The 13,060-nt window shown below is 43.8% G+C and overlaps 1 protein-coding gene across 1 annotated transcript in view; it reads right to left on the bottom strand.

The window, feature by feature from the left end:
* The window catches only part of LOC124722181, a 997,523-nt gene extending 989,758 nt beyond the window's left edge, over positions 1–7,765 (bottom strand). The window contains exons 1-2 of the mRNA XM_047247381.1: positions 7,747–7,765; positions 7,559–7,667 (exon numbers count right to left, since the gene is read on the bottom strand). Of these exons, the coding sequence (XP_047103337.1) occupies positions 7,559–7,667; positions 7,747–7,765 (128 nt within the window). The remainder of the gene's footprint in view (positions 1–7,558; positions 7,668–7,746) is intronic.
* Between the last annotated feature and the right edge of the window lie 5,295 nt (positions 7,766–13,060).

The following is a 13,060-nucleotide window of genomic DNA, read 5'->3' on the forward strand; positions in this document are numbered from 1 at the left end:
GACAAGACTGGATGTACTAGACAGTTGTTTCGTCTTTAGAGGCCATGTTGAAGTGAGATAATGAGCACTACACTCATAAAAAATATCGCACGATGTGACTCCTTCGTTTCTGTTGCCTAGGATGCGACTTGCGACTCATAAATAGATATAAGCGTGTTTTATCCCCAGTGCTGTTGCTGCATGACTCCTGTATGTCAAGAGCACGGATTTATAGCAGCAAGGAGACGGTAGGTCAGTGTACTAATACCATTATGTTCCCTCCAGCAGCCAATCACTTGTAGATCGGTAGGAGGCTACTCCCCTGTACTTGAGTGAAAGTTTGCCACCCTGTTATCACTATCACCCATACTTCCCCCAAGGGGTTATTGGCTATCCCGGCTGGAGCAACTCTCTAGTGCTAGACTAATAGCGAAAATATCCTTCCTACATCCAACAGTCATGGGACACCTGCACACGTAAGTGCTGCCGACCTCTTGAAACACCAACAAAAAACAAAGCTCTTGTGGTCTCTCTCACGTATTTGCCAGAACGAATGGGGTGGTCGCCTCTTGCTTGTAGAAACCTCTAGTGGGTGGAAGAAAACCATCCATATTTCCAGAAAGGATTGGTGAACACGTTGGGAACTTAAATGTCGCCGTCCACCTGAAACACTGACGAAAGAATGGTGTGCTCACAGCAGTTTATTGCTGGAGGAGTGAAGGTCGCTTTTTTCAGCCCCCTAAAGTGGCGGTAATGTGAAATAGGACAGTTGGTCTCCACACATCAAGTTGAGCACGTGCACAAGGAAAAATTTTCTAACAGGATAATAGCCCCCAAAAAAGAAAAACCACCCTATGTTCTTCCACAACAACAGTTCAGCACAGACTGAGTGATTTTTCCAGACAATTTCCAGGTGAGAGAGTCATGTCTCTCGCAAACCGATTAAATAAAGAATATACAAACTGAATTTTATAAATAAACAATGTATTATTAAGTCCTCTGCACTGTAATTGACGCTACTGAAGCATATGACTTATTATCTAAACCAGTACCACTTCCCACCAAAATTTGAATGTACCACCAATTTTAATCCTAAAAATGATGAAATAATGAACATTTTCTCACAGGATAGCACCCACATTAAGGAAAACACACTACCTTAAGTCGTTCTGCACCAACAGCTCAGGACAGAGTGAGCAATTTTTCCCACCAATTTCCAAGTTGGGTAGGGGAGGGGTGGTGGGGGACAGGAAGTGGGCTCAAATGGCTCTGAGCACTATGGGACTTAACTACTGAGGTCATCAGTCCCAGGAAGCGGGGGAGGGGTTTTGTTTGGAGGGGGAGGGAGGAAGAATTCATGACATTATCAGTGCACCACTGCCACAGCTACACCAGGGTGCTGGGGTGTGTATGTGGGGGGGGTTCCACCATCTTGAATGAATTAAAGCTGTCCAGAATGAACGTTATTCCCCTACTCTTACATATTAGCGAAATGAGATTGTCTCTGATTTTTGCAGACTTCAGCGGGTGGGACTGGTGGTCGAGACAAGAATCCAGTTATAGCATTATGCTCACCCCTGATGCTGATTCTTCCACAAATAATCTATGATGCAGGTTCAGTTTCAATCTCGGTGGATTTCAGTTTCATGTCTACTGTGACAAGTACACTACCTCCACTTCCCATTAGCCTATGCTCTCCATGTATGCTTAAATTTTCCCCGTACGTCTCACTGCTGTCAGTTTAGGATTGCAAACAGCTTATGTGTGCTTCGTTGTTTTTTGGAGCGCTTCAAACTCCACCACTTTGTTGCTGATGCTTCATTGGTTAACCTATTAGCAGCATTTATTTGGATCCTACACTGGTACTTCAGAGGCTCTAACAACTATCGTTATTGGACTGGAAGGAGAGTCGCATACTGTAGACACCATTGTGTGCACCCCTCATACATTTAGCTACCTATTCGCTGCACTGCTTCTGTTGTGCAGAGCATACCTGATCCATTTAGGGCTCTCCTACAGTTCTGAACCGTATGGACCAAGTCTGGGACAGTCTCAGCCTAGCTTGTCGCAGAACCTTCACAGTTGCTGGTTCAAGCCTTCCACTCGACTCAGAACAAGAGAGCTAGTTCTGCAGATTGTGAGCTAGTTGAAACTCCATGAAGAATGGTGGTATTTTTAACCGTCTGTGTTAGACGCTGAAATGGTGCAAGAATGACCTGGGAGCCCAGGCTATAGGCAACGTTGGTCTCAGCATGTACCACAATATGCAGTTGGTTGCACCCTGTTCCGTGAGTGGCATCCATAATAGTCTTATCATCCTGAATGAGGCCCCCAGTCGTACACACTCAATGCACATGGTGTTCCTTCCCAGTCCTTGCTGCCATTTCCATAGTGGGTACGATTATTCATTGCACCTTTGGAATGTCCACGTCAAACAGGTCTTTATACATTTTGCGTTTGCCAATCCTTTACGTGGAACAAAACACATTTCCCAACAGGTAGATTGAGTCTCACTTGAACAGTTTCAGTTCAGTGGAAGCCAGCTCCTCGAACTGGTCGGTTAGGGGTATGGGTGTAAAACTCTGAGTGCGCACTGCTCCCCATCTCCCCTGCACTGTGTTCAGACCAGGGTCTCACAAACTGTGTTCTACGGAACAATGGTGTTCCGCGGGAAGAGAATAACTGGGCTGGGCTGTTTTGAGGGAAGAGACCAAACTGCAAGGTCATCGGTCTCATCGGTTTAGGGAAGGACGGGGAAGGAAGTCGGCCGTGCCCTTTCAAAGGAACCATCCCAGCATTTGCCTGGAGTGATTTAGGGAAATCACGGAAAACCTAAATCAGGATGGCCGGACGCGGGATTGAACCGTCGTCCTCCCGAATGCGAGTCCAGTGTGCTAACCACTGCGCCACCTCGCTCGGTAAGAGAATAACTGCTCCGTGAAAAATTATTAATAACACAGCGTTCATTTTTCGAAATTTTGTCTTGGTTTTTAATTTTTTATGGTTTCTACGTCATTCGTTATGATTTAAAATTGAAATAATGACAGAATAAAACAAGTTCTTCACATTTTAAAAATTTTACTAATTTTACGAGACTTCAAAACGAGGTGCTCTATCAAAGTGCCAGGATTCCTAGAGTGTTCGGTCAGAGGAAAAGTTAGGCACTCGTTGACTAGACATATTACTGAAACGGCCAAGTGGACGAGTAGTGATAGATCCCGTATCAGGTTTTCAAGTCCGTGGTAATAACGGGTGCTGGAAAAATAAAACATGATATCTCTGCCGGGAATGTCAACGCTTTATTCAGAGAAAAACGCATCACCACACCTGAATTAATTTACTTTGGTAAATTTGGCGACTGGAACTAATGGCTTTGTCCCGTATAAGGGGCACAAAACGTGACTAGTTGACGTTTACTTTGTTTAGGCCACATTACATCTTTACCTATAGGAAACACATGAGGATGCACACCTCAAGACTGCCGTCTTTCAGATATGGACTATAGTGAAGACAGAATAATTGTTTTGGGGAATTTTATTGTAGTGTCAACTATTTCCATTGTCACACTGAAAGAGCAGATATCTGTTAAGGTTTGTGAAACAGTTTTGTTGGTTATGTTCATTCAATATCTCAGACGTTTTTCACAACGTATACTGGAATATAATCGAGACACTGATGCCTATTTTTAAAAAAAACTGATGGACGTCAAGGGATTCGAACAATTTATTTTGATGAAGTGCCACAAAATATGATGTGTGGTTTCGTTTTCGTGTGAGATGTAAGTGTGCAACAGAACGGTGCTTTGCTGAGGAAGAGCTGGTCTCCGTGAAGAGAGCTATGGTCTGTCAGCTCTCATCCTGTGCCTAAACGCCGTGCTTCCGTGGAACAGCCTTAAAGGTTGAGTAAAGAGTTGCGCAAACAACGACGGATATCGTCGGTTACTCGCGGCCGCTATACTATTGTGCCACTCTCCCAAATAACATCCGCACAAGTTTCTTGGAGTTGATGCAGGGTTATCAAATTAAAAGTTTAACGCATTACGCCTACAAACGTGGGCAGAGTAAATCACGAGCAGTTTCCATGTTGTTGCTGCACTCTCCCAGATAGCGTCCTGCAGAATTTTTCCACCATGTCGAGTTATCTGATTAAAAGTTAGAAATTCGCAAACCCGCGCGTTGGTGAAGCTATCAAGTAGATGACTTCAGAACATCAGCACACCGTAAAGGACACACACAGTATGTCCAAAATGTTCGTAAGTTTTAATCATGTGACACAGAGAAACTGTCCGATGCGGGAAATTAGGTTCTTTTTACCTCCTGGGGAGGCCGGTGATCTCTGCAACGCATTACATTACAAAAGTCAGTGTCTTGGTCTCGTAATACTTTATTAAAATTGATTACCGGTTTCGGCTTTACAGTCATCATCAGATCTAAAAATGTAGCAGCGACATTTAGTCAGTATATTACTGGGCGCATTGGAAAGGAACTACGCGGGAAACTTGTAAACTAACTCAGCGCGGATCATGTCGATTTGCAGGTACATAACAATTAGTTGACGTACACAAAATGTGGGGTTTCTAACAGCAATAGAAGACATGTACACTGCAACAAGGAATTATCGGAAGCATATCCGAGAGAAGCTAGGTATAAATGATAGCAGCAGGAAGTATGAGGATGAGAAGAAAGCGATATCACACATTACATTGGATGTAAGGCTCTGGCACCCACAGAATATTTGATAGAAATGATGAAGTCGCTAAAGTAATTCACCAGAAGGTGGAACACAAGTTTCGGTTAGTACAACAATTCTCCCATATTACAGAAACAATCCTTCCACTGCTGTAGAAAATCAAAACTTCAGTATTACTGAAACCGCAACATAGTAACGCATAAAACATTCCGATGCAATCTACCTGGAATAACAATCGTCAATAAAGGTGAGAAAGTCACTTACATTAGAGACACTGCTGTATCAAACACCCATAATTTGCAAACCACCTGCCGGCCGGAGTGGCCATGCGGTTCTAGGCGCTACAGCCTGGAACCGAGCGACCGTTACGGTCGCAGGTTCGAATCCTGCCTCGGTCATGGATGTTTGTGATGTCCTTAGGTTAGTTAGGTTTAATTAGTTCTCAGTTCTAGGAGACTGATGACCTCAAAAGTTAAGTCGCATAGTGCTCAGAGCAAATTTATTTATTTATTTATGTATTTATTTATTTATTTATTTTTTTTTTTTTTGCAAACCATCTCCATTGAAACACAGGGATCTAGCGGATGAGGTGAAAGCTAGGACAGAAGTCTGTGCACATTGCCCCTTTGGTAATATCGGACACCACTGTTATCCCAGAACGACCTGTAAAGGATCCATACTGCATCAGACGCTCTGTTGGAAAGTGAAGAAGTCAGCTGTGTTCAAGATAGAGCAATTCGTCTGGTTCTGGGAAAAAAAAACGGGTAACTTAATTATAACTTAGTGTATATGCAATCAAACGCTTACAATGTTACGTCACTGCTGACATCACACTCAAAACGCAAAAGTTTCGACTTCACGATTATTAGAAAGCTTAAATCCGTAGGTTACCATTTTATAATACCTTTGTGTATCGCTATCACCATGTGGAGGCACAATGGATGAACTATTGCTATGATCAAACACATTTGATCTGCAGCGGATAGGCACTGGTGCAGGGAGTGGCAACTGACCCTTAACATAGACAAATGTAACGTATTGAGAATACATACAAAGAAGGATCCTTTATTGTATGATTATATGATAGCGGAACAAACACTGGTAGCAGTTACTTCTGTAAAATATCTGGGAGTATGCGTGCGGAACGATTTGAAGTGGAATGACCATATAAAATTAATTGTTGATAAGGCGGGTACCAGGTTGAAATTCATTGGGAGAGTCCTTAGAAAATGTAGTCCATCAACAAAGGAGGTGGCTTACAAAACACTCGTTCGACCTATACTTGAGTATTGCTCATCAGTGTGGGATCCGTACCAGATCGGGTTGACAGAGGAGATAGAGAAGATCCAAAGAAGAGCGGCCCGCTTCGTCACAGGGTTATTGGGTAAGCGTGATAGCGTTACGGAGATGTTTAGCAAACTCAAGTGGCAGACTCTGCAAGAGAGGCGCTCTGCATCGCGGTGTAGCTTGCTGTCCAGGTTTCGAGAGGGTGCGTTTCTGGATGAGGTATAGAATATATTGCTTCCCCCTACATATACCTCCCGAGAAGATCACGAATGTAAAATTAGAGATATTCGAGCGCGGACGGAGGCTTTCCGGCAGTCGTTTTTCCCGCGAACCATACGGGACTGGAACAGGAAAGGGAGGTAATGACAGTGGCACGTAAAGTGCCCTCGGCCACACACCGTTTGGTGGCTTGCGGAGTATAAATGTAGATGTAGATGTAGGTTTACAGAAAAGTTTTCAGGTTCAGACATAGCTGCCACTAAGCATGGCTGCAGCAGTCTCACATTGGTGGATACGGGCTGTCCCAGCATCTAACACACTGCCTAAAACGACTACAACATTTCTTCGTGCCTTGATAGAAAGTTGTGCAAGGTAACTTACAACTACAGAACAAGATTTTCACGCATTGTTTGTCACTCAAGTTCTTCTTCTGCTTCTAGCTTTCCGAGTTTAGGCTAAGATATTTCTTTTACATCCCGTCCTCGGTCTCCACACTGATATTTTCTCAGAAGCTTTGTAACGCTAAGCTTTCTTTGGGATCCTGGTCTTGAACATTCGCAGAAAATAGTCTTTCCATTCATATTGGTTCCGTGCATCTCTATATATTACACGTAGATTCACCACGTAACTTTCCTTCCATGTAGAAATTACCGATATTAACTTCTATTATGCAGAGTTTTGCACATCTTCCTTTCTTTTCCCCATCATGTACCTCGTCCAGTGTGAGGCTCGCTTTCTTCAGAATTTGGCAAATCATTCACTTTATTTAATTTTATGGCTAGATGGAATTCCTGGCGCCACACTCGCTAAGTTAAGCTAAGAGAGGGTGACGTGTGCGCCATGTGTCTGTGAATTGTAAAAACATTCTTCTGTGTGTATCGTATTTGAACTGTGTTTGTATCGTATTCTCTGAGGCGAACATTTGGGATCGGCACAGAATTTGCCTAAACGAGCTTGAGAAACCGGATAGACCCCACAGTGAAACTGGCCGGTGTACCAGCCCACTGTCATGAATCTACTGCGCGTTACACTTTAAGTTACACGGACAGGTAACCATAGCTTTAGTAATTCACATTTCCGAATTATACACAGGGCTCAAGAGATGTAGCGTTTATACTGCCCTGTGGACTATGTCTTCAATTTCTTGAATAATTGCTTCATCGTCTCAGTATACAGTAAGGTGTTCACATACTGTTGCCTCCCTGACTGCATTCCCAAAGCACTATTTGCGTGTTTCGATTCATCTCTATAGAAGCTAATTAACTATGGTGACGCACTGCATCCCTACCTAACTTCATTATTTATGTAGAACCCTTAAAAAAATGAAATAAGATTAGGGTGCTAACATTGTCAAAATGATGAGATACGAAGTGCGATGGTTTACCTTTCTTTGCGTAGCTCGGCGTTGCGCTTGCGAAAGCTGGAAACGAGTAGCTGTAACTCCTCAGCGTGTTGCTCGTACACCTGAGACAGCTGCTGCGTGAAGTCCGACACTGCGCACAAAACAACACACTATTACAATCACATCACACACTCATTTTTCTACAAAGTATTTTACTTAGGACACATTACACAGAGGTGAGAAAGTCATGGGATAGCACCATCCACATATACCGGGTGATCAAAAAGTCTGTATAAATTTGAAAACTTAATAAACCACGGAATAATGTAGATAGAGGTAAAAATTTACACACATGCTTGGAATGACGTGGAGTTTTATTAGAACCAAAAACGAAACAAAGTATTGCTAGTCGCGTGAAAGATCTCTTGCGTGCGTCATTTGGTGAGGACCGTGTGCTCAGCCGCCACTTTCGTCATGCTTGGCCTCCCAGGTCCCCAGATCTCAGTCCGTGCGATTATTGGCTTTGGGATTACCTGAAGTCGCAAGTGTACCGTGATCGACCGACATCTCTAGGGATGCTGAAAGACAACATCCGACGCCAACGCCTCACCATAACTCTTGCTTCACAGTGCTGTTCACAACATTATTCCTCGACTACAGCTATTGCTGAGGAATGATGGTGAACATATTGAGCATTTCCTGTAAAGAACTTCATCTTTACTTTGTCTTGCTTTGTTATGCTAATTATTGCTATTCTGATCAGATGAAGCGCCATCTCTCAGACGTTTTTTGAACGTTTGTATTTTTTGGTTCTAATAAAACCCCATGTGATTCCAAGCATGTGTGTCAATTTGTACCTCTCTATCTACATTATTCTGTGATTTATTCAGTTTTCAAATTTATACTGACTTTTTGATCACCCGGTACATACTGCGGTAGTATCGCGTACACATGGTATAAAAGGGCAGTGCATTAGTGGAGCTGTCATTTCTACTCAGGTGAGTCAGGTGACAAGGTTTCCGGAGTGATTGTAGCCGCATGAAAGGAATTAACCCAATCCGAAAGCGGAATGGTAGTTGGAACAAGACGCATGGGACATTCCATTTCGAAAATTGTTAGGGGATTCAATATTCCGAGATGTACAGTGTCATGAGTGTACCAACAACACCAAATTTCAGGCATTACCTCCCAGCACAGACAACGCAGGGACCGGCGGCCTTCACTTAAGGACCAAGAGCAGCAGCGATTGCGTAGGATTGTCAGTGATAACAGACGAGCAACACGGCGCGAAATAACCACAGAAATCAATGTGGAACGTACGGCGAACGTATCAGTGCGGTGAAATTTGGCGATAATGGGCTACAACAGCAGACGACAGACACGAGTGCATTTGCTAACAGCAGAAATTGCCTGCAGTGCCTCTTCTAGGCTCATGACCATATCAGTTAGACCGTCGACGATTGGAAAGCGGTGGTCTGGTCAGGTGGGTCATAATTTCAGCCGGCCGCGGTGGTTTAGCGGTTCTAGGCGCGCAGTCCGGACCCGCGCGACTGCTACGGTCGCAGGTTCGAATCCTGCCTCGGGCATGGATGTGTGTGATGTCCTTAGGTTTGTTAGGTTTAAGTAGTTCTAAGTTCTAGGGGACTGATGACCACAGTAGTTAAGTCCCATAGTGCTCAGAGCCATTTCATAATTTCAGTCGATAAGAGATGATGGTGGGGTTAGAGGGCGACACAGTTCCCACAAAGCCATGGACCCAAGTTGCCAACAAGGTACTGTGCAAGCTGCCGGTGGCTCCATAATGGTGTGGTCTGTGTTTACATGGAATCGACTGGGTCCTCTGGCCCAACTGAACAGATCATTTACTGGAAATGGTTATGTTCGGCTTTTTGGAGACCATTTGTAGCCATTCATTGACTTCATGCTCCCAAACAACGATGTGTCACGTCACTGGGTCACGGTTGCTCGCCATTTTGGACAATTCGAGCAAATTGTTTCGCTACCGAGATCACCCGACATGAATCCCATCGTATATTTATGGGACGTAATCAAGTGGTTAGCTGGTGCACATAATTATGCACCGGCAACACTTTCGCAATTATGGACGGCTATAGAGCCAGCACGGCTCAATATTTCAGCAGGGGACATCCAACGATTTGTCGAGTCCATTCCACGTGACGTTGCTACACTACGTCGGGCAAAAGGAAGTTCGACACGATATTAGCAGGTATCCCATGAGTTTTGTCACCTCAGTGTATATGCCCCTTCTGGAGATACTGCCACCTCATCGCTTATGCCTTACAAGATGTAAGATTAAATGGGGAAAGTGCAAACTCAAACGGTGTACTTAGCATGATACCCTTTCCCTGTAAACTGTACACTGCTGCTAACCGTTGGGGAAAGCTATATAGTACTTACCTCCACCAGGGGCCTATCAGATAAGATGGCTCACTGTTAAGACACTGCGCTCGTATTCAGGAGGAAGACGGTTCAATTCCCCCTATGGTCTTCCCTACTTAGTTTTCCAAGATTTCCTTAAATTGTTTGAGGCAAAAATGGGGATTCTTCCTCCGAATGGGCACACCTCACTTCCTTCCTCATCCTTCCCCAAGTCAACTCCTAGCTATTGCGATGTCTATAAAGACTTAGTCATCGATAAGGCGTTAAACCTTAACCTTCCCTCATTTCAGCCAGAAGCCAGTAACGACACACTTACGCACAAGTAAAAAATGTTCATTCGTCCCATTCGTAAGTATACAGTGACACTGTGTACTGGAAGTAAAACAAAAATCATGGAAATAACGTCTACATAGAGGAGAATCGTCGATTAGATCCCAGGACGAAGTTGCGCAATATATACAAGGTGTACATAAAGTCTGGGAACACTTTCAACTATTTATTGCACAAGAACTAAACATTGTACAGATGTCATACATACTGCATTTTGAAGCCCTGTATATACTGAAACCAAAATGATCCCCATAAATAACGGCTGACGAAACTACCCGCTAAAGTGGAAGTAAATCGAAGAAGACACCACAGAAGTGCTAAACGAAACCACCATACTGCTGAGATTACCTGCATACAAATAGCCAAAACCTGCGTCTGTATTTAAGGAATGTATTAAATATGTAACAACTGAAAATCACACTTGAAGTCCAGAAAACAATGTTAATATATACAGTACCCCACAGAAGGAAAAGAAAAGGAGGGATATAATTAGAATACTAGATTGCAATGAACCTGATATCAGAAGGAGGACATGCCTGTCGCTAAGACTTTGGGGAGGTTTCCCTCAGTTCTTGGAGAAATACCGGGGTCGATATTTATAATTAGAAATAAACGTATACCGAGTAACTTAGAAAATATTAATTAGCAAAAGGAGAACCAATCTCTTTCTTCCAAGTAAATGGTGACCTATAACGTAACGTTCATTAGGGCACGTAAGAGGAGCAGGCTTTCCATGTTCCCACAACCTCACAATCGGGAGGAAACAAGCAGCTAAAGAGCTCTCTCTATGTTCACCTTTGAGATATTTCATTATATATGACAAAATTGTGAAAACGCTTACGTAAAGAGTGAGCGCACCTGTTATTGAAATACTGATAATGTAGGAAACTACTGTGATATTATGATTACTGTAGTTCGGGTTCACAGTACACACTTATACGACGAATAATTATTATCGGAGAAAGTGCATCTTGTGTATTCTGGGAAAACTGAATACCACAGTAAACATTTATGCCATGATTATTCTGTCTTTTCAGTGATTCCTACAGCAATAATGATTGCTGTCCATCAAAAGAATAATAATAAATGAAATACAGGTTCAAAGGAATTACTCGTATTACAACACGCACCATCTAACATTAGGAGAGACAATACGTTTGTTTGGTAACCCATAAAGCAATATGGTGTATCAAAGATAATATTCTTTAGTTAACGCAATGGACGGACATGGAAGTTCTATTGAATGTCAATATGTAGCCCAAAATAAAAGGAAAAATACCGAATCTAAAAGCTGTTCATAATAAGAGGACAGCAGTGATTACAGTAATGAAACCGGTATTTCTGCCGTTAGTGACTTCATGGAAGGCGAATGACACCATGAGAATAATGGAATGTGTCCAAGATGTGCAGAGCTGTTTTCTAGGAAATAAATCTCGTTATATTTTCATTTAAGAAGTTGAAGAAATTTAATGAATTGCAGGTATAATGTTTAGACAAAAATGATATGACAACAGTGAAATTTACCAGAAAAATTCAACATTCTCCATTAGAGTCTCTTACACGTCCATAGGTCCATGAATCTTCTGATATTGAACGGAAAGATTCGGAATTGGGATTGTCTTATACAGAAATAAAAGACGCAGTGGGACTCTCTTCCTCATATCACTCATTGGGTACAATACTTGGCAAATATGGTATTAATGCCAGTTTTAATTGTGATGTGTGCAGCAAAATTCATTTTCAGAAACAGGAGGCAGTTTTCTGTTAGTTCCATCTCGTTTCACCTTTTGAGAAAACTTTCATAACTAAGAAGCTAATAACGATATCAGGCAAATTACAGGAACACTGAGATCAGAAAACAATGTTAGAGGCTCTTGAATCACTAATAAAATAGTAGAAGTAAAAGTGTGACCTAGAGGATACATATTTAGCTGACGGGTAACTACAAATGTTGCACACGAAATGGAATAACGTGAGAGCCTGAACGCAATAGGCATTCCATACTACACTCCTGGAAATGGAAAAAAGAACACATTGACACCGGTGTGTCAGACCCACCATACTTGCTCCGGACACTGCGAGAGGGCTGTACAAGCAATGATCACACGCACGGCACAGCGGACACACCAGGAACCGCGGTGTTGGCCGTCGAATGGCGCTAGCTGCGCAGCATTTGTGCACCGCCGCCGTCAGTGTCAGCCAGTTTGCCGTGGCATACGGAGCTCCATCGCAGTCTTTAACACTGGTAGCATGCCGCGACAGCGTGGACGTGAACCGTATGTGCAGTTGACGGACTTTGAGCGAGGGCGTATAGTGGGCATGCGGGAGGCCGGGTGGACGTACCGCCGAATTGCTCAACACGTGGGGCGTGAGGTCTCCACAGTACATCGATGTTGTCGCCAGTGGTCGGCGGAAGGTGCACGTGCCCGTCGACCTGGGACCGGACCGCAGCGACGCACGGATGCACGCCAAGACCGTAGGATCCTACGCAGTGCCGTAGGGGACCACACCGCCAGTTCCCAGCAAATTAGGGACACTGTTGCTCCTGGGGTATCGGCGAGGACCATTCGCAACCGTCTCCATGAAGCTGGGCTACGGTCCCGCACACCGTTAGGCCGTCTTCCGCTCACGCCCCAACATCGTGCAGCCAGCCTCCAGTGGTGTCGCGACAGGCGTGAATGGAGGGACGAATGGAGACGTGTCGTCTTCAGCGATGAGAGTCGCTTCTGCCTTGGTGCCAATGATGGTCGTATGCGTGTTTGGCGCCGTGCAGGTGAGCGCCACAATCAGGACTGCAAACGACCGAGGCACACA

The sequence above is a fragment of the Schistocerca piceifrons genome, chromosome X, assembly GCF_021461385.2.
Source record: "Schistocerca piceifrons isolate TAMUIC-IGC-003096 chromosome X, iqSchPice1.1, whole genome shotgun sequence".
Taxonomy (NCBI): Eukaryota; Metazoa; Arthropoda; class Insecta; order Orthoptera; family Acrididae; genus Schistocerca; species Schistocerca piceifrons.